The sequence below is a fragment of the Trichogramma pretiosum genome, unplaced genomic scaffold (genome assembly GCF_000599845.2).
Source record: "Trichogramma pretiosum strain Unisexual culture from Peru unplaced genomic scaffold, Tpre_2.0 scaffold24, whole genome shotgun sequence".
Lineage (NCBI taxonomy): Eukaryota > Metazoa > Arthropoda > Insecta > Hymenoptera > Trichogrammatidae > Trichogramma > Trichogramma pretiosum.
The window spans coordinates 1,444,549-1,465,992 of record NW_019641611.1 but is presented as its reverse complement, the minus strand read 5'-3'; the positions used below and the strand labels follow the sequence as shown (position 1 = coordinate 1,465,992).

At 37.7% G+C, this 21,444-nt stretch overlaps 3 protein-coding genes across 7 annotated transcripts; 1 reads left to right on the top strand and 2 right to left on the bottom strand.

Annotated features, from left to right (window-relative positions):
• Positions 1-1,590: 1,590 nt before the first annotated feature.
• Positions 1,591-7,753, bottom strand: LOC106648338 (Y-box factor homolog). Of its 5 annotated transcripts, none has more exons than XM_014365141.2 (6): positions 7,272-7,753; positions 5,741-5,804; positions 4,157-4,446; positions 3,741-4,072; positions 3,454-3,519; positions 1,591-3,227 (listed from the first exon to the last, which is right to left on the bottom strand). In XM_014365141.2, the coding sequence occupies exons 1-6, from the start codon at positions 7,471-7,473 to the stop codon at positions 3,180-3,182; spliced, it is 1,002 nt and encodes a 333-aa protein (XP_014220627.1). In that variant the 5' UTR covers positions 7,474-7,753; the 3' UTR covers positions 1,591-3,179. The 5 variants fall into 5 exon arrangements, with proteins under 5 accessions (XP_014220627.1, XP_014220628.1, XP_014220629.1 ...); XM_014365142.2 differs by having other exon boundaries at positions 3,741-4,069; XM_023458611.1 differs by having other exon boundaries at positions 3,119-3,222.
• Positions 7,754-8,171: 418 nt separating this feature from the next.
• On the bottom strand, positions 8,172-14,647 carry LOC106648442 (mucin-5AC-like). Its single transcript, XM_014365350.2, has 7 exons — positions 13,733-14,647; positions 13,276-13,655; positions 12,597-13,201; positions 12,019-12,522; positions 11,385-11,945; positions 9,565-11,313; positions 8,172-9,497 (listed from the first exon to the last, which is right to left on the bottom strand). The coding sequence occupies exons 1-7, from the start codon at positions 14,162-14,164 to the stop codon at positions 9,316-9,318; spliced, it is 4,413 nt and encodes a 1,470-aa protein (XP_014220836.2). The 5' UTR covers positions 14,165-14,647; the 3' UTR covers positions 8,172-9,315.
• A 665-nt stretch (positions 14,648-15,312) lies between these two features.
• Positions 15,313-21,380, top strand: LOC106648212 (serine/threonine-protein kinase/endoribonuclease IRE1). Its single transcript, XM_014364921.2, has 11 exons — positions 15,313-16,257; positions 16,342-16,465; positions 16,543-16,585; positions 16,647-17,243; positions 17,307-17,521; positions 17,589-17,923; positions 18,011-18,165; positions 18,237-18,820; positions 19,234-19,406; positions 19,495-19,686; positions 19,785-21,380. The coding sequence occupies exons 1-11, from the start codon at positions 16,165-16,167 to the stop codon at positions 20,421-20,423; spliced, it is 3,150 nt and encodes a 1,049-aa protein (XP_014220407.1). The 5' UTR covers positions 15,313-16,164; the 3' UTR covers positions 20,424-21,380.
• The last annotated feature ends 64 nt before the right edge of the window (positions 21,381-21,444 follow it).

Genomic DNA, 21,444 nt, shown 5'->3' with positions numbered 1-21,444 from the left:
TGTTCGTATACGTATCGCCAAATATTCCGATTCAGCTCGTCTATGACAAACTTGCTCTGCCGTAAATTTGTATGTTACAAAAAAAAACAACGAAAGAACAAGCATGTGGCTGCGAGTTTCATGTTAAAAAGCTACTCGAGCTTTTCATCTTTTTCCTTTTTTACTCTTTTTTTAGTTTCATTTTATGAACTTCTTCGTCTTTTACAACTGTTTTTAAAAATTTTCAATTTTTGTTGATGCTTTTTTTGTAAGTTCTATTACAAATCATGTTCTTTTTTTAGCTTTTGTCGCTTTTCGACTAGCAAAACACCACAAGTTCTTTTGCTATTTATAAGAAACATTTTTTACTTTCTTTTTGTGTGGTACAATAAAAAATGAAAAACACTCTCAATAGTGTTTTATAGATTTTCCGCTTTTCCTTTGATTTAATGAAAACTATAAAAGGAGACAAGGCGTTTTGATCGTAGTAGTCTCCCAACGATCTTAAAACCATAGTCTCTCCCCCATTATTCTGAGCTTTAATCCCGTTGTCTTGTTCTTTATTTTATAAGCTATACCAATAATTATTTAATGCAGAAGTTTTTGTTCTCTCAAGTTTTTGTGTTTCCTTTCTCTTATTCACTTTAGTATCTAGTTATATGCTCGACTTTGAAATTTCACTTAACACATGCATCGTACGTTTTTTTTAATCATTAAATTATTATTTACGAGATTTTTTTTCACAGTCAGCCACGGACCTTTCTCTTTCTTAAAATTGTTCACGATGGATTATACACTCGGTCTCATTAACCGGCAAATAGATTATAGATGTAATCTTCGAATTGCTTTATCAAGTACAGCCTCAGCCGCATTGTTTTTATCTCTTTTTGTCATTTGATCATGCAAGTCCCCGTTCATACTTTTGATGATAGTATTTTAATGGGACCTTAAAAGCTCTTAATTAACACGGGCGCTCTAACATTTTCCAAGCGCAGTACTTTAATTGAAAATTGGTTTTTAATGCAAGATTCCAAGAACACGACCAAGTTGGATTTTTAGCGACCCTCTGCGACAAAGCAATTCCTAGATTTAACCATTTCCTTAATATTCCTCATGATTAGCATTAAGTTTTTAAATCGCTTATTTATCTTTCGACACGCAAACAAAGATATTATGCACACAAATATGAAAGAGGATAACTTTAAAGTTTTTTTTATTTTTCGTTTAGTTCAAGGACTTTTATCTCTCTTAATTCACAAAGTAATCGTACTGACGAAAAATTAACAATTCTAACTATGCTTTTACAAAACGTGAGAGGTCATCATCGCCTCGTTTGGAGAGAGATAAAAATTTCTAGAAACAATCAAAGGAAGAACGAACATATTATACTTACTCGTTGATTATAATTGTAGGGACACGAGTTATTTTTCTTATTCATGGTGTTACAATGCGGTAAACGAGATATCTTATCTTTGTTATACTTCTACATACGAGAAAAATATATTATGCTGTAGTGTGCGTGCGGTGCGTGCAATTGTTGTAGAGTCATTTTAATGTTTTAATACAATGATAGATATACTTGTTTTATGGTGTAGAAAGAAAATCATACTCTTTATTTAACTTTTTTTTATAAAAAAAGGGAAAAAGGCCATGCATAATAGTAATGTTTTGTACAAATTTTTTCTTTTTGACATGTTTATACTTTGACAATGGATATGCCAAGAATCGTATAATCAATAGAGCGTTACTTTGGAACTATTCCATTTCAGACAACCCGATCGCAATTTAAATGCGTTGAGTCTTTAACGAAACGTTATCGATACGAAAAAAATTACAATTCAGTTTCTACGCGTAAGAAACTTTTTTTTTACAATTGAAACAACCCACCAGGGGTTATGCATGAGAAATTTTTCAAATTCAAATCTTTGCTGTATTCAGCGATATCCATAATTACAAATTGTATCTTTGAATGTTATTTTTGTTATTTAGTAACGGAATAATACTCGCATGTATGTCGTGACAGTTCAGATTCACAATCGCTTAGTCACAAAAAATTAATGAACTAACGAATTAATTGTATTTTGACATAATACAAATATTACTCGACTTTTCAACACAAAATTGGTATTAACAATTTTCAAATGCAAGATTCAAAAAGTACGAGGCTAAGTAAAGTAAACGATAAAGTTTCAGTTGTTATTCGCACGTACAACTTTACAAATTTGCCGTCTTATAAAAACGCGTCGCGTTACAATAAAAAAAAAAAAAAGATGTGTAGTTCAAAGGCGACGCTGTTATTGATGTCATGTAGTTTACAAAAAAATTTCAGACTGCCCATGCATTAAACAGTCCTAAATTAATGACCTACTACAATCTCACCGCACGTGATCTCGTTATCACACCACGAAATTTTTTTTTTACAAGTATAATAAATGTAAGCTGACGTAGTAGTTTTTTTTTAGCATTAATAGCAGAAATTACAGTACTATGTTTGCTCGAATCGACAGCATTCAGATTTACAAGCTACTGTCTCGATGTATTGGTAATAATTAATTCAAAGGTGAACAATACAAAGAAACTTAAACAGTATTTTCACTCCGAAACATCGTGTTTGCTGGTAAATAATAGACAATAGACAATATTTAAAATAGAAACGGCGAACGAAAACGCAATTGTAAAAGAAGCAGGAAAATATTGGTTATCAAACGCTTCGTGAGAACGCAGTTACTCGGTGTTTTATTAATGTGTATATAAAAGTGTCTTTTTAGGACATGCTACGTTGATCTAACTTTTGCTCGTTATAACCTACCGATGTTAATCATTTTATCGCTGGATTATATCCATACGAAAAAAGGCTTTGCCTTTAATCTAAACTTTATAGCTGTTAAGGTTTTGCTGTTAAGCTGCTTAATTACGTACCGCAATTTCAGCTGGTTAATTTAAAGATTAAAATAATTTTGATTTGTTGTTTAATTTTTTATTTTCGTGGAGAGACTTTGGAGTAGTGTTTGTTGGTAAACTTTCATTAACTTTTTTTTTTGGATTTTTTAGTTTTTTTTTTTTTTTTTGCATTGTTATAAGATTTCCGCATATTTCCTCGCTGCTTATAGCAGTTATTGTGTTTCCGTCGCCTCTTACTTAATAAATAAAGGTGTTATGTAGAGAGGGATGGTGACATGATGGCGACGACTGTAGTTGGTTTAAGCAGTGCCTTCGGCGTTTGCGTTACTCTGCGCCGGCTGACTGTCCTGGAAAAATGACGTGTTTTAGCCTCCAAATGGAATTATTATATTCTTATACTAAAAACTACTTTAATAATTTAAATATTTTTAAGAAAGATTTCAATTAATTAACTATAATATATGATTTATCTATATGAGATCAAGTTCAGAGCTATAGAAAAATCTAAATTCAGTTGTACATCAGATGATTGCTGTTGATGAACAGGAATGAAAAGCAAGTGATGTAAATTACCTGGGGAGCAGGAGCTTGGGCAGGAACATTACTCTTTTCTACTGGTGCATCAGATTTTTGCTCGGACTGAAAAAGTGTATAAAAAAAATTCATGCAGCAAAAAGTGTGTTCATGCATTAAAGCTTTTTTTCTACGCGGAAATTTTGTAGGTATAAATTTAAAAAAGTGACACCAGAAAAGCATAAAAAAACCAAAGTAAAATGTAAAGAAATAAAAAAACTACGGATACAATAATGAATCTATCAAATGCCCAATGAAATATTTTTCTGATTTGAATCACGACGTACCCGACCGTCTTGGCTGCGAGGTCGGCGGTTGCCTCCACCACCACCACGTCCTCCGCGGAAGTTGCGGCGGAAGAAGCGTCTGGAGGGGCCTCCTCGACCGCGAGGATTGCCACCGCGTTGATTACCACCTTGGTCACCGTCTCCTTCACCTCCTTGGGCAGCTTCGCCACCATTTTCATTCTGTTGTTGCGACTGATTTCTACGGTTGCCTCCGCGGTAGTATCCGTCATAAGGACGACGTGGCCTGTATCGGCGCATTTGCTGCTGGCCTTGATTGTTGCCACCACCTTCTCCGCCACTCTGTTCGTCGCCGGTTTTACCGCCTTCTCCTGCTTTTTCAGTGGAAAATTTTCAAATTAGTCAAGTTCAGAGAAAAACTACATCAAAATCCACACAGACTTAGAAAATCTTCAAACCTGATTCGTAACCCTCTTGACCCTCGCGCTGTTGTCTGCGCATGGGGCGTGCACCGCCACCGCGTCTGTTGTAATATTGACGGAAGCCGCGACGTTTGTCGGCGGCGTAGGGCGAGCCCTTGACGGCTTCGCCATCGGGGCCTGTCACGTTGGCAGCTTCGTTTCCTTTTTCACCGATGACAACATCGAATTCGACGACTTCGCCGTCACCGACGCTGCGTACAGCCTTTTTGGGGTTGTTCTTGACAATAGCGGACTGATGAACGAACACATCTTCTTTGGTGTCATTTCTATAATTTGTTTAAAAAAAACGGAGCAAATTAGCAAGTAATCAAACTTGACAAGTTCTTTCATGATTTCAAGTGTACCAAAAAAATAAAACATCGTCATGTCATACACTGCAAAAATTTTTGCTCTGTTCCCAATAACCAGCAGGGATATTCATACATGCACATTACACGCGAACTCGCCTCGTGTTTTAAGCGGCTTTGCGGGCGCTTTTAAGCACGTGCACAAACATAACCTTTACGGCTTCGCAAAAATAGAGCTCGCGATGCCTCGTATACGTATTAGAAGAATATAAGAAGCGAGCGAAATACTCGGAGTGGCCGTTACTTCGGCGAATCATTCCGATATATTTTGTCTCGATTTTTTTCAGTAAAAGTGGAAAAAATCTTGTAAAAAATCCCAACGCGAAATTTAGATGCAAGCGTCATAGTTTGCTTGTCGCGTGAATTATTGGAACGCAGCGTGAACGTTCGAAAAATTATGTCAATCATGTTGGGTAAAAAAATCTAGATTTTCCGCCGCTCGAGATAATGAAATTGTCGGCGTGTTTATTTCAACGGAGACGTGTGTACACGTATATTGTATAACGCGTGGGCATTGTCGTATTGAGAACGCGTTAAATACCACACGACCTCTGCAATAAACGCTATACACATGTCGCTTAGACAAGCACGACGTCTTGGTGTACATACAACAATTTCCAAAGAATAGAGACTCGAATAAGTATTATTGACGTGCAAGTAAAGGTTCAAAGTACGTAAAACTATGCGAGTCTCGCGTGATAATACGTGCGCGTTAAGACCGATTAAAGACTCGATATTTTATTTAATGCTAGGATGGATATTTTTGATCGTAAAAAAATATAAAAATTTAGGAGAAAGAAGGGAGAAACGAGCTGACCCCAATTTTCGTGCGACTCTCGGCACAGCTCAACTTTTCGGGTGTTTCTCGCAAATACACAGTAACACGGGCGCAGACGTGTATGTGCACGGGAGCGGCGGTCTACGCTACTGGCTGCGAGCCAAATGTGCTATTGGTTGTCGCCTAGAAATAGAGATGCTTTCTCGCCTTGCGAATGTGTAGTGCGAAAGCCTGCATTGTGCGAGATTTAAAACGACGTCGCTTACGGAATGTTTTGGAGCAGAGAGAGAGAAAGAGAAAAAATGGTGGGCAGGGTGAGCTCCGTAGAAATGGATAATTATATTGCGTCAACTTTGAACGTACGGTTGATATACCCGATCCGACTATCAGTGTTGATCCTCGTTAATGTAATCGTATGAATAAGATAATACTGACCTGTTGATAAATCCATAGCCACTCTTGACATTGAACCACTTGACTGTACCAGTTACTTTAGTGGCTGTAAAATAGAAAATCAATCATCAATTATATACTTAAATGCTCATCAATAATAGATACAATTTTAATCAAGCTAATTGTGGTATATTGTATGGATTATTTCACATGTTATATTATGTGCAAGAAGAAAAGCTAGTGTACCTCAAACATTTGTAAGTTTCTAAGAATAGATAATTGGTACTCAAGATCGTAAATCAAACATTCCGAATTCCTCAACAATTACAAACAATGTGTCTATTATGAGTTCATCTTGCTCCAGCTTATTCATCAAGGATTAGCATGTTTGGATCTTCTTGAATTCAATTATGAATTTTCTCATTTGTTGTCACTAGTTGTACGCATTATCCGCGCAATAACATGGTAAGAGTGAGACAGAGGGAGAATGACTACAATGCGATTGAGCCATTGAGCGTACGCGACACGTGTGATGAAATTTGAGCCCAAAATAGAGCTATTTGAAAGCCACATTATAATTACTACTACAATACTGCTACAATAACTGGAATTTTCCAGATATAGATCCATGCAACGTACGGAAAAATTGTGATTGATTCGTGCTTTGGGCGCGTTTCGGAGTTCTTTCACCCTGAGAGCTTCGGATTGCCTGTATCTGTCCGATCGCGCGGAAAATGCAGTGCGGTTTGTGGGCACGAAAGGGGTGGTAAAAATATCCGTTACGTAATTCATTATTGTAGAACAATTCGGTAATAGCAATAAGCGCTTCATCATATCCGAGAAAAGTCAGAGAAAGCGAAAAAAAGGCAGCAGCACTGAGCCACTAGGGCAGACACGTATTCAAATTTCATCAATACGTATAAAACGAGCCGGCGGTAAAAATTTAATAGCGTACGATGCAGCGCAAAAAGTGCACGGCAACGGCGAATAAAATCCGCATTATAACATGCACGCGGTTCAGAGGAAAACGTAGAGGGGGCAAGAGTAGCAGCAGCAGCAGCAGCAGCAAAGCTGCGCGGTTTCCTGCAATGTTGGCGCGTGCAAAGAAATGGAGGTTCTATAGACTCGCGTAAATATTACACGAAAGCCGTCGGCAAAACAACATTGCCATGTGCCACGCGGACTCCGAATCGTTGATGAGCAGCCAACGATGTAGCGTGCCCGGGTTTCGCTTGGACCGGTGTATTCGCGTCGCATTTCCAGAACTTTCGAGATAAGACGCCGCCGAGAGAGTCGCAGAAGCGTTTCATAAGAAAGCGACCACGCGATGTAACAAGCACGCGGCATGGCGCGTCCCTCGGCGTTCAGCGCCATTACGGTGGATCCGCGCAAGGAAGACGACTCCGATTTCGGCGAGTTCGGGTCGTGGCACGGCGATTCGGAATTTTCGAAAGCGGCGACGTGGGTCACGGGGGCCAGGCAACGAAAAGGCGACAAACAAATGAGATGATAATAAAACATGAGCCGCTAACGGGGATAGAAAACACACGCATCGTGCACCCAGCAAACTCACCGATAACAGTTTTTGCTTGTTGCTGTTGTTGAGCAGCAGCGGCAGCGGCGGCGGCGGCCTGCTTGTTAGCGCCACCAGCTTGCTGCTGTTGAGCCGACGATTGTGCCTGTCCAGCCTGGGCTTGTTGTTGCTGTTGAGGCTGGGACTGAGCCTGTGCGCCTCCCTGCTGCTGATCACCCTGTTTGCTCTCCGAATCGGCCATGGTATATTTTTTTTTTGGATAGTACGACGTTAATTACGATCGGAGATCTTCTGCAGAAAAAGACAATGCGGTTGTTGACTCGGAGTTGACAATGCACAAGCGTGACTTTTTCGAGTGTTTTTAGTTTTTTTTCTTTAGTCGATAGAATAACGCTTCTTCAGCTCCTTTGGACCTGGATGTTCTCCCTTCTCACTCGCACACTCTTCTCTCTCACACACTAACGCTGTTCTTAATGCGCCTCGCACTGTTGTTGGTTCCCTTCTGGCGAGCGGGCGAGACGAGTCGCGAGAGTCTAGCGGCCGGACAGAGCAACCCAGAAAGCTGCGCGCGCAATCCGGCCGCTATTTTTTCTCTCTCTCTCTCGCTCTCGACTCACGATTCCTCGATTCTCGTTCGCGATTCGATGCACTTCTTGTTGGTGAAAATCCAAAACTGCCAACTTTAACTCGACTTCTTGCATTCGTTCGCATAAGGTTGGTAAGCAACAGTAAGAAATAAAGTTGACGCTCGTTTTCGTTATATTTGTATTTTTAATTTTTAATGCAAAAAATATGACCACATATTTCTCCATATTTACAAAAGTTTTTCGTCTTAGCTTCAGAGCTAGCAAGTTTACAACGATAAAAGAGGACAACATAATGTTCATTGCATACCGTGCAATCCATTTCACGCATTTAAATAAATGCTTAACGTGTCAATTTTTTATATGAACGAAGTTTATTTTTTTTTTCAAATGCCTCGTTATCACGCAATTATTTATGCTATCTTACATCAATGTAGTATAAAAAATAATGTATAATATTCAATTTGATTGTAAAGTACATTTTTAAGAAATGAACGAAAAAACCTGCTTTTGTTTCAACAATCGGTGAATACATTTTTATTTCTATGATATTCGATAGTGTTAGCTTAAAGGCAATATTTAAACAATACTACCATAACATTTTTTAATATTCATTCAAAAATTTAAAAACTGACAGAGTCACACGCGCATAAATCACTCAGTCCTATACCATTTTCACTATAACACTTTGCATTCATGTCATGTGTTTATAACTTTTTAATCAACGAAAATGTAACAGAACATCCAATTTTTTTTAGATGTTTGTAATGGTAAAGAGTTTAAAATTTGGCATGTTAAGATAAGTTAATATAATAAATGTATACAGTTGCAATTGATTAATCTATGCTTAAGATATACCATTTTTCATAACATTATTATACATAATAATTACATCCCAACCAGCGAATCATTCCTCCTTATTTATTTAAACAATTTACAGGTAAATAAATTACAATAAACAATTATCTAGTCATAAGACAAATTTCATTTCACTTGAAAATCATCTAAGATTATATTCAACAAGTAAGTGAATATCAAAGCTTCAAATTCGACGTAACGATACAAAGTTAAAATTACTGCTTATGTCATTTTTTTGCAGTATATTCATGTAGGAGGAATCATTCATTTAGTTGATATTTACTTATGAGTTGTACAAATTCTTTTTATAAACTTCCTCTAGTTTTTTCTATTTTATTTACATAGGCGAGGCTCAATCATATCGATGGGCACTCTAAGAGACTAGTATTTTTAAATTCTTCAAGTATAGTATTCAAAAAATATTTATCACGCGATTAAAAAATGTGAAATTTTTTCCTGCAACACACCTATATGTTGAGCCTTGGAAATTGTGATAATATTAGAAAAACAAACTTACAAAAGAACGTAAGCATTTGAATAAAATAATCCTAAGAGTTAGTCGATGCATTTCAAACCACAGAGAACGACTTGCATCATATCAATGCAAATTTCTTACAAAGGAAGATTTTTTACATTCTCCATCATCTTTGTCGCCTTGTTGGGCGAGCAGAACGCGAACGAGGTGTAGAGCTACCTCCTGAGCCTATACTAAACATATTTCCCGCGGGTGCAGGTGCATTAAATGCTGGTGGTTGTTGAGTAGAGCCACTAAAATTAATAGTTGGTCCTCCAGTTGGAGCAGAGAAATTGAATCCACTTGAAGCTAAAATTGAAAATAATTCCGTTAGATTTTATGCAATTCGCCTAGGATATTAAAAGTCACAACTTGCCTGGTTTAGCTGCATTGGAAGCTCCACCAAATTGGAATACATTACTTCCACTGTTTCCAGTGGAGCCACCAAATGAAAAGGACGAAGTTGGTTGTTGTTGTTGTTGCGATGCTTGATTACCACTGAACGAAAATGAAGAACTAGTGGAATTACTAGCAGCGTTTCCAAACAAAGAGCTAGCTGATGAGGCTGCGGTTGTTGCTGGAACAGAAAAAGGTGAAGTTGTCTGCTGTGTTGTTGATGCAGCCCCGAAACTGGTTCCAGTTGACGCACCATATGCTGGTGGTGCCGCTGTCGTTGAACCAAAGCCAGTATTGCTACCAAAAATTGATGGTGTAGTTGACTGATTACTGGTATGTGCTCCAAAAGCGGGAGAATTTCCTGATTTTATAATATCAAACGTTGGAAGTTTACTAGTACTTGTACCGCCCACTGAGAAAGCATTAGAGGTCGGTGCGGAGAACGCAGACGATCCAGGCGCTGAGCCGAAAGTTGGTGCGGGAGATCCAAATCCAGAATTAGTTAGAGGTTTACTTTGTCCGAAAATACTCGAATTGTTAGTAGCACTCGGAATGGTCGAAGATGAAGATGTACCTCCGAATATAGGACTTGCAGTAGAAGCATTAGTACTGTTACTTCCAGAAAAAATACTAGAAGATGCAGTACTACCAAATGCTGGTGGTGCAGTGGTAGTAGGAGTGGCTTGAGAGTTCGTTTTACCGAACATACTCGTAATGGTAGGTTGCTTTGATGAACTCGAACCTCCAGGAGCCGAAAACATACTTGTAATAGTAGGTTGTTTGGATGTAGATGTTGTTGGAGCATTGAATAAGCTCGGAGTTGACGAGGCAATGTTGGGTTTTGAAGCGACACTGCCGAAGCCAGTGGTTTCTTGTTTATTTTGTGATCCAAATATTGAAGCCGTGGTATTAGTAGTTGGAGCATTGAACATTGAACTACTTGCAGTTGTCGTTGTTGAGTTTGAGAATAGGCTAGGTGCAGTAGTTGCAGAATTCCCAAATAACGAAGATTTTGTTACAGAACCAAATGTCGATGGATTAGCTGGAGACGAAATTCCAAATGCCGGGGTGGTCGTAGTAGATGGATTCCCGAATGACATTGCTGATGTCGTTGTTGATGTACCATATGCCGGAGGAGCAGTTGTATTGGCGTTTCCAAATGATACGGTATTTTGCGTAGTCGAACTGCCAAATCCAGATGCAGTAGATCCAAAAGTTGATGAAGTTGTTGTAACTGAACTACCAAATCCAACCGAAGAAGATGGAGTGCCAAATGCTGATGGCGCTGTCTTGGTAGTTAGAGCACCAAATCCAGTCGTATTTCCTGTGGTACCAAACGATGGTGGATTCGATACTTGTGTATTGTTTGGCGCAGCAAATGCTTCTGAAGCTGGTTTGGTTGGTGCGCTAAAAGCACTCGTTGTAGTACCAGTTCCTCCAAAGGAAAATCCCGAATTAGAAGCAGTAGTGGCTGCAGGTGTACTGGCACCAAATGAAAATGAAATCGCTGGTTTTTGGGTCTCTGATGACGCAGTTGTTACAGTAACTCGTGAAGTCGTGGCTGGTGTCACGGAACTACCTGCGGAAAACATGAGCGTCGAATTTGATGAACCAAAAGCTGGTGGTGCGGTTGTTGAAGTGGGTGCTGCTGTACTAGCTGAGGCTCCAAATGAAAATCCACTTTCTTTTTTTTCATTAGAAATTTTTCCTAAATTACTGCTAGGAGGTTCTATTATAAAAACAGAAACATTTTAAAAATCTTAAAGAAATATTTTTAATTAGTTATCGAAAAAATCTTACGCTCAATTGAAGTTTTTGTAGAACTGTTAACATTAGCATTTCCAAAACTAAGTACTGCACTCGTATTCGCCATGTTTGAAACGGGCGATGATGCGCTTGAAGAAACAGGCGATGTAGCTGTTGTAGTAGCAGTGGTAGTAGTACCACGGAAAGATACTGTAAAACCAGTTGTTGTTGAAGGTTTGGTTGTAGCTGAAGTTGTGCTAGCTGCGGTGTTATTTGAAGAGAAATTAAAGCCTGTAGAGGCACTAGTGGTTGGAGCATTAAAACTAAACGTAGGTGTTGGTTTTGAATCTGTATTTGTATTTGTTGTTGTTGTGCTACTTGTTTGTGAATCACTTGTGGCACTTGAAGTTGGTAAGTTGAACGTTACGGTTTTTCTGATAGGTGATTTTACTTCCACATCACTTTTTAAAATAGGAACAATATTAGTCGTTATTGGCGATGTGTTAACAGTCGTAGTTGATGTTGTAGAAGTTAAACTTGTGAAAGCAGATGTTTCAGAAGGCGTATTGAGTTCATCAGCTTGAATAACAAGATCCGGATCGATTTTGCTAGTTGCTAAAAAAAAATGAAAAATTATTAATATAATAAATAGTACTGTAAAATTATAATTTTAAGCAATTATTATTACTTTTCCCAGAAATAGCATCAAACATGCTTTGTAGCCTTTGCCTCATACTATTTGTCCTCATATTGACTATATCTTCTTTTCTTATTTCATCTTTGTCATTAGTTTTGAATTTTGATTCCACACTATCAGACTGTAAGCTTTTAATTTTGTCAACATTTTGAGGTTCTGGTTTCATGAACAATTTATCTGTTAATTTTTCAGCTTTTTTTATTACAGGGCTAACTGGTTTTGATTCAAGTTTCTTTGGTGAATCTATTGACTTTTTAAATTGGGATTTATTGTTCTTTGGACTCTCCGTACTGATCAATTCCAAATTTGTAGATTTCTGTTTTAACTTAGTTGATTCAGTTGAAATGTTATTCGTGGTTGGTACTTGAACATTCAACTGACGTTTAGACTTGGGTGATTCTTCTATAGAAGCAGATGTAGTCAAAGAAAAACTTGTGCTTGGTGATTGACTGGCTAATTTGAAATGCTTTTCTGTATTGCACTGCGATAGATCTGCTGCAATAAAATAAAATAAAAATAAAAACTAATTTATTTTACAAAAAAGAAAGTAAACTCATCATTATACTTACTTGCTTTCCTTTTCACCCCAGAAAGTATGCTAGCACTTGAACTAAGTGAGTTCAAGATGTCATGGCAAGAGGAAGCTTTTTGTCTTTTTAATGGTCTTTGCATTTTAGATTGAGAGGGCAAATCGTCCTCATCAGAAGCTAATGATGAATCTTCCCTGGCTCGCTTTTGCATCATTTCTTCAAGACTCTCTAATTGACCTTCTGAAATTCTTTCGGTTCTCTGCTTTTTCACTAAATCTAACATTATATCTTCTCTTGAAGCATGGCGCTTAAGAGAGATTTCTTTGAGAACTTGTGATACACTGGTTGAAGGTTTAGGGTCATTTAATTCCAAGGATGAACCTGAGTATAATTTGAGCCTTTCTTGCTGATTTTGTGTTTCTACAGAAGGATAATTTGATTCAGGTGGAGCTACTCTCACAGTGACAGGTAAAATTGATCTTGACACTTTAGGACTCAACACTGGCATAGGAGTTGCATTGAGATTTACTCTGGGAAATTGGCCAGTTCCATATTGAGGTTGATGTGTCAATTTATTACCGGCTTCTGTAGCGTATTTGCTCAACCTACTTGTAATACCAGGAGAATTGATGTCTATATAAACCCTGAAATTATAATTCTGTATAGAAAAAACAAAATTCTCTTGTAAAAAACTTCTGAAGGACAAAATGTAACTTACTTGGGATCAACGTTGTACCTAGTTGATGCTAAAAGTGGTCCGGCAACAGTTTGAACTGTTTTAACTCCATGCCCTTTTTCTCTGATTTTAGGACTGCTGGTTGAACCCCATGATGGCATTTGAGAGTACTTTGCAGTGTCTCCTCTACTCGTAACATTAGAATATCTATTCTCATTAGCTAGAGATGAAGGTTTTTTAGGCATTGGGGAGTCCACAAAAATGCCAATAGATCCATTGGGTTTAAGATCTTTTCTCCAATGTGGACCAACTCCTTTAGCAATTGGAGTAGAAGTCCTGGCAGCGTCACAAGATCCATTCAAAGCAAATGATTGATATGATCCTGTATTAATTGGACTAGCTTTGTTGGTAAATTCTGTACCCTATAGAGAAAAGTTTACCAAGTTAAGATAAGTACAGCAGATCGTAAAAAAAAAAGAAAATCACAATTGCAACTTACTGAAGTACTAAGTCTGTAGGAACTGCGTCTCCCGTTCATCTCTATAGTATCCTCGTCCTCTCTATTGGCTAATTTCCAGGTTTCGTTTCTTTGCTCTAACCACCTTTTGACAAGCTGATTCGTATGTTTGATGGTGGACCAGCCGGTAATTGTCAGCAGCTTCAAAATGACAATCAACTCTAGTATCAGCTCTCCAACGTACTTGATGAGCAACAAACTGCGAGGATCGAAGAGACAGTCTTTATAAAGTAGCGAGTAGCACGTGTGCGAAACGAGCACTAGGGCGCAGGTAACTAGCAGTACGACGCCCCAAGCTTTGTAAAGCAACAGGCAAATCAACAACGCACTGGGCACAAGGACGTAGGCGCGTTTTGATTTAGCTGCGGCAGCCGCTGCCAATTGCTGCTGGTACTGCTGGCGACTAATGCTCATCTTCGACGTTGCGGAGCTAACCTCGAAGCGCGCCTTTTTCGCCGCATACGAGATGGCTTATACGGGGGATGGATAATTTATCGACACTTTAGCACAGAATCGCTTTCGCACTCTTGTATGTGTACGCGCAATCGTGTGTCGCCTTAATAGCCGTCGCGGTCCTTTCTTAAAGTCGTTGTGTTGATGCGCGTGTGTAGGTACTCGACTCATGCACGCGAGTACAAATTCTCTGAAATAAGTACAGGTATGTGTGTGCGTGCGCGCGGCGCGATATAGCCCTCCTAATGATGAGCATTAAGCTGCCGGTGTGATCGGAGCGCACTGTATCACGAACGACTAACTTTCATATTAGGATATTAGGGCTTTGAGTCTGGCGACGGCCGAGGACGCGGAAACTTTTCAAAAATTTTCGCGACAAACCGCCGAGCGCTACTGTGTAATGTGCCGCTGCTGCGCTTGAGAACGCCACACGGCCACACAGACTGGTTTGCCTCGTCTCGCGCGTTTCTTACGTGACCATGCTCCGAACTCGCGCTAACGTATTCCTATCTCACATTTTACTCTCTCTCTCTCTCTTTCTCTATCTTTCTCTCACTCGTTTGTACGTACGCAGATCGCCCGTATCAATGAACACTAGATGATATATGTATACCTTTCGTGCGAATGAAATTGACAATTCGTTCAATCATTTATTGTTTAACTAATAAACAAATTAGCCGTGCGAGGCTTTAATCACCTGGCGATTTTTACATAAATAATCATGATTTTTTCAAAAAAAGTGTCAGCTCAGAGAGATCACGATTGTAAATAAGAGGGGGGGATAGCCTCGCCAATGAGAGCCGCATATAGACGAGCGGATGACTCCGATGTATAGGACTTGCTACATCATCCTTATCTTCGGATAAGATGACTCATGTCTAACGAGTAACGATCTACCGCCACATCACAGTAACGAACAAATCCAGATAATGTTCGGAGTCGGAGTTTACTCTTACATTTGACTACTGTTGTGAACATACGAGCCATAATGGATGTTACAAAGATGAGCCTCAAGCTTCAGATGAAAATGCAAACTGAGCATAACAGTACTCTTTAAAGCCCGTCCAATAGTGAATCGAAGAATAGAATGTTTCCATACTTTTGCTAAAAATTATTCTCTGGTAATGCTTCTGTGACTTTATACTTGTTTAGTCAACTTCGAACGCTAATGCACGATTTTAAATTTACCGCGTGTTAACGCTCACGTCGATCGTGAGATTCGCGAGGTTCTGCTATCATTGCAGAAATTGCTATCTCGATTCTCGCACGAACTTTGATATAGGCAGCTGTGTTTGTATAACAGGTGTATTAGTGTGTGTGTAGTATAGAGACTATAGAGTAGAGGCTGATCGCTGTCGTGGGCTGCTACTGGCGCAGTCACCGCTACACTGGGCAGGCGATACACATATAGTCACACGCTGCTTTACGTGTTTTACAGACGGGTACAGTGCAGTCAGCAGTGCAGCACTACGACGTCTGAACAGCAAACACTCATACGGGTACACAATCCGCCTCTCAAGTTTTGCAGCCATCCTGCCTTCGTAAATAAGAACGACGGGCCCCGTATGGTGCATATACATTGAACGTGCTCGACGAGGTACTGCGTGTTATTGTTCATGGGCATGAAAATAGCAAGTACACTCTGATTGCGATTCCGAGACGGCGGGATACAGCGATTTTCGTGTAATACCGCGTATTTTTGGCGATGAAAATGACGCAATTATTGCCTTACCTTGACGATAATAATACCCTACCTGCACTGCTTGTGCGGCATTGTTGCTTATGCTGCTATTGTTGTTCGTGCATTATGAGTATAAACAATCAATGATGGAAAATAATGCCTTTGGACGACAGAAAAAAGACTGTTGACAGTGATTGAGTGCTCCGATTATGATTAAAATTTTTAGTTTTAAGTGACGTTTGACTTTTCGTGCAAACTAACTTCGACGATTTTTTAAATTATGTATCGTGCAAGAACAAGAAAAATGAATAAACTCTTCTACCAGACGTTGCTCTCGTTCGTCTGTTGTGCCTTGGGCCAGCAAACAACACAGGTGGGTGGATTTTCGATAGTCTGCTGTTTATCAATTTGTTGAGATTTAGCTGTTTTGATGACACTGTACGATGTGTGATTACAGAATTCGAGTCCTACTGGGCTAATGCCAGATCAAGATGATGCATTGTTGATGTTCTCAACCCTTGATGGATCACTTATCGCTATTGAACAAAAAACTGGAGATATTAGATGGCAACAATATCATGGTATAGAGTATTCGAAATTTTATCGTCGCGTTAACGTGTGCTTTTTAATCACGATTTTTTTTACTCGAATTTTCTAGAACCAGCAGTCAAAGTCCCGACTGACAGCTTACATGAAACTATGTAAGTTGTATAATACCTCATGAATTTTTTACCAAATTAATTCACCAACTTTTTGCTTTAGGCCTTACTTTTTACCTGACCCTAAAGATGGATCTCTTTATTTATACGGACCTGAAACAGAAGTACTGAAAAAATTACCTTTTACCATACCACAGCTGGTAGCTAGCAGTCCATGCCGTAGCAGTGATGGTATTTTATATACAGGACGTAAAATTGATACTTGGTTCAGCGTTGATTCACAAACGGGAGAGAGGGAGCAGCTTCTTGGATTTTCTAAAGCAACAAATACTTGTCCTGTTGATACCAAAAATGCTATATTTGTTGGCCGTACAGAGTACAATATAATGATGATTGACAGCAAGCATAAAGATAGAAAATGGAATGTAACATTTTATGATTACTCAGCTGGTAAAATGGACCCAAAGCTAGTTGAAAATTATGATTTTGCTCATTTTACGTCAAGTTCAATGGGACAAGTTATTACTCTTGATAGATTCGGCAATATTTTATGGAATATTGATTTGGGAAGCCCAGTAATTGCTGCTTACACTATTAGCAAAGATGGTTTAATAACTATTCCTTTCTCCAGTGTATCCGATAATACTTTAAATTTATTGATGAAAAAAATATCAGTAAATCCAAAAGACTTTGAACTTTAGTAAGTATTTCTTTTACAATATAACCATATAACTTACTTATAACTTAACTTATTTATTTCTAGTCCAACACTTTACATTGGTGAGCACAGACATGGTTTATATGCATTGCCATCATTATCTGACACATCTACACCTACAATAAGTAGTAAGTCAGGTCAGCTGTTATTAGAAGGCCCACTATCTTCACATTTTCAGAAAAATGACTCTGAAAATAAAGAGAAAAATAGTAATGAAGAATCAGCAGGTTCAAATGTTCTAATAGACATAATTCCTATAGGTAAAGTCAAACTTTTTTCACAAACCAATTTGTTTCAAAGAGTCAAAAATGACAAATTCTTTTAAAGGTCATTATGAAGTTCCTCCGGAATATCAGCCACATAATCAGCCTTTACAAATAACTGGTCGCTCTGATCCAATAATCTACAACAATAACAACAATATCATTAATGCATCAAAAATAGATGATTTGTCAAGCGATGATGACAAAAGATTGAATGAAACATTACAAAGTAAAGAATGGCTAAAAGCCTTTTCAGTATCCTATGCAGGAGCCAAGAAATGGCTTAATCAACAAGAAAATAAGGGCTTTAAAATTACTTTTATTATCTTGTTTGGATGTGTTTTCATGATGTTTTGGTATATGAATGCTCAGTTCAGGGAAATACAACATTTATCACAAGTAAGCGATTTAGTACTTTTCTTAATATCTATTTTATAAATAATATTAAAAAGTATGATTTCTAAAACGAAGTATTTATTTGTACAGAATTCGCGTGAAAATAGTCGCACTGATAGTAATAGTAATAACGGCTCTTTCTATGCACCGGAGGAAATCGGCGAAGGTCTAGTCCGCGTAGGTAAAATTACAATCAATGCATCTGGATTACTTGGAAAAGGTTGTGATGGTACATTTGTGTACAAGTGAGTAGTTTATTACATTTTTCTTCTGAAAATAGACTTTCAAAAATTTTTGATTTTAAACTTTATCACAGGGGTGAATTCGACGGTCGGCCAGTAGCAGTGAAACGACTACTACCCGAATGTTTTACATTCGCTGATAGAGAAGTTGCCCTTTTGCGTGAATCCGATGCACATGCTAACGTTGTTCGTTACTTTTGCACAGAGCAAGATAAATTATTTAGATATATTGCTCTAGAATTGGCGGAGGCCACTCTTCAAGATTATGTTCTTGGCACTTATGACCGCAGCAAAATCTCGGCAAAAGACATTCTCAAGCAGGCTACCAAGGGTCTGGCTCATTTGCATTCTTTGGACATCGTTCATCGTGATATTAAACCCCACAACGTACTACTATCTATGCCCGGTCCTCGTGGAGATGTACGGGCAATGATATCAGACTTTGGACTCTGCAAGAAACTCCAAACTGGTAGAGTGTCATTTTCAAGAAGATCGGGAGTTACTGGTACCGAAGGTTGGATAGCACCGGAAATGCTTAATGGAGCGCGTACGACAACTGCCGTCGACGTTTTTTCGCTCGGATGCGTATTTTACTTCGTATTGTCAGAAGGAAAACATCCATTTGGCGATTCTGTAAGGAGACAGGCAAATATTTTAGGTACGTTTGTGATACGTTTTTTTCCATTGTTTGCGCCGTCATGCGTCACAAATTTTATTTTCCTCGATTTAATTTCAAATAGTTACAACATTGACACGATTTAAAAAGAACAATTAAATGTTTTTATTTCCCGACGCAAAGAGAAATCACGTCAATACATTAACTCATGAATATCCACTGAACCTGCACATCAATGTATAAGTAATAAGCTCGAGTAAAAATGTTTGGTCACACGAAACTAATAAAATATGAATATAAGCGTTATATTGTAAACTATCTTTATCAATGTCGGTGTAATCTATGTAGAACGCACTTTTTGTCACGACAGGTGTCTATGTATTTACAATTCGCAAAAATGATCAAAACAAATATGTTTTTCAAATGAAATAAGCTCACCATAATACATTTTTTAGGTCATGAAATGGACTTGTCGGAATTGAAAAACATACCAGAGTATGACAAAAATATGGGTTTGCTATTGATCAAAGCCATGATAGATGATGATCCGGTTGATAGGCCACCAGCTCGAGCTATAGAAGATCATCCCATTTTTTGGGATGCAGCTCAAATTCTTACATTCTTTCAGGTATAAAAAAAATTCTGCCCTTGAAAAAACGAATATCTCGAGATTGATATGTGAGATGTGCATAATTTTTTTTTTTTCGATTTTTCAGGATGTAAGTGATCGAGTTGAAAAAGATGTCTCAGAAAGTCCGGCACTGCAAGCACTGGAACGAGGTTATCGTCGAGTTGTCCAAGGGGACTGGAGGGTACACATTGACCCGGAAGTAGCCTCTGATTTACGTAAATATCGCAGTTATCAAGGAGAAAGTGTACGAGATTTGCTTCGAGCTCTTCGGAATAAGGTAAACAGCGTTTTAATTATTGCCTTCTAATTCTCATAAACTTCTTCATTATGTTAACTTATTTGCAAATAAATTGTTGACTTACATTCACTTTGCAGAAACATCATTACCGTGAATTGACAGAAGAAGCACAGCAGAGTCTTGGCGAGATTCCTACAAAATTTACCGATTATTGGCTTAGTCGCTTCCCACATCTACTGACTCATACCTGGTGTGCGATGCAACCATTCCGTCGTGAACCTATGTTCCGAAATTATTATCATGAGCTCTATGCATTTAGAACTGATGATCAGTATGAAGAAGATCCTGCAGAAACCGAAAGATTGGCTTTGGTACTCAAACTTAATGAAGAAAGGATTAATACTGCGAATGCTGTGAATTCAAGAACAGTTCACAAAGATGAAAATGGCAAAATCGATTGGAGCCCCAGTAGAGTAAGAAATAGAAATAGAAAGAAGAAAGAGGAGCATAGAAAAAAATGGTTTGATAAAATCGAAGCGAAAAAATTGGAGAAAGAAAGATTAAGAACATTGAAAAAATTAGAAGGTGCAAATTCAGATTTGGTGGAAATGGATACTGAAAATTCGGAGGCAGTGGAAGTGAAGGCCGAAAATTCGGAGGTAGTGGAAGTGAAGGCCGAAAATTCGGAGGTAGTGGAAGTGAAAGCCGAAAATTCAGAGACTAGTAATGGAGTTACAGAACACCCCGATTGTGACTTAATTCCTGAAAATAGTTAGTAAGTATTTTGTGACTTTTGAAAAGTGTTCTTTATTACTTTTCCGAATGTGTGTCGAAAATATTAACAGTGATTGCATGTATATAAGACTTTGTATGTAAGCGCGCCAAATTTTATAAAATGTAAATTTATTGATTTACTAGTTATCTAAAATGATACATTGACTGAGTTTTAATCACCAATGGTTTTTTTCGCCAATTATGTTTAAAGTTGGGACCATTTTGTCATTTCGGATGCACCATTTTAATGTATTTACTATTGATAGACTTAAAAATTGCAGACTGTTGCATTATGTGTAGATAACTTATTTTTACTTTTTACGTTTGAAATAAGTATTTATTACTTTTTTTATATTAAGAAAAAATGTTCTTAAACTATCATCAAGTTTGATCATTGCTACCTAAGGGTTTAATATTTGATTATTGCAAGAATTATCAAGTTTTTCGCTGATGTATAGATTTATATATGACGGTAGAAATATTACCGTAAATCGAATATATAAATTAACCGTTCAAAATTGTTTTTGCAGAGTGATAATTATATGCTATAATTTACGTGGAAAATCCAGTTAAGAGTTTCTATAATCTCTATTTTCACTGAAATTTGAATGTGGTGCTGAATCAATTGTTTTAAAAAATAACCACTTTTGGTTATATAAATAAATATATAAATAAGTAATTATAATTGTGATACTTACGTGTAAGTTTGTACTAGCAACATTTATAATTATTACATCACATCTAAAAAATTTTTTAAATATTATTATGCAGTACAGAATATTTTAATGATTTACGTTTCCGTTTTTCATGTCATTACTAGACACAACATCAAAAATATTAATATTTTGTGCATAGGAATGTTGTAAATATACTGTGTAAGAAGAATTGCACAAATTCTTTAAATACATAAAGCCTAAAAGATAGAATGCACTATTGTAAATAGAAAACACGAAGATATATATATTATTTATATTTTTATTTAAAATGATAATAAATCATACATTAGTAATGATGTATATTAAT

Bases quoted from the DNA above. Each gene is read 5' to 3' on its own strand.
- LOC106648338 (XM_014365141.2), bottom strand. From the start codon at position 7,473: ATGGCCGATTCGGAGAGCAAACAGGGTGATCAGCAGCAGGGAGGCGCA. The intron at 5,805-7,271 runs GTGAGTTTGCTG...TCTATTTTACAG, and splicing joins ACAAGCAAAAACTGTTATCG to CCACTAAAGTAACTGGTACA. The intron at 4,073-4,156 runs GTTTGAAGATTT...CCACTGAAAAAG, and splicing joins TCAAGAGGGTTACGAATCAG to CAGGAGAAGGCGGTAAAACC.
- LOC106648442 (XM_014365350.2), bottom strand. From the start codon at position 14,164: ATGAGCATTAGTCGCCAGCAGTACCAGCAGCAATTGGCAGCGGCTGCC. The intron at 11,946-12,018 runs GTAATAATAATT...ATTTTTTTTTAG, and splicing joins TGATGCTATTTCTGGGAAAA to CAACTAGCAAAATCGATCCG. The intron at 11,314-11,384 runs GTAAGATTTTTT...TTTTTATAATAG, and splicing joins TACAAAAACTTCAATTGAGC to AACCTCCTAGCAGTAATTTA.
- LOC106648212 (XM_014364921.2), top strand. From the start codon at position 16,165: ATGTATCGTGCAAGAACAAGAAAAATGAATAAACTCTTCTACCAGACG. The intron at 16,466-16,542 runs GTATAGAGTATT...CGAATTTTCTAG, and splicing joins TAGATGGCAACAATATCATG to AACCAGCAGTCAAAGTCCCG. The intron at 18,821-19,233 runs GTACGTTTGTGA...TACATTTTTTAG, and splicing joins GAGACAGGCAAATATTTTAG to GTCATGAAATGGACTTGTCG.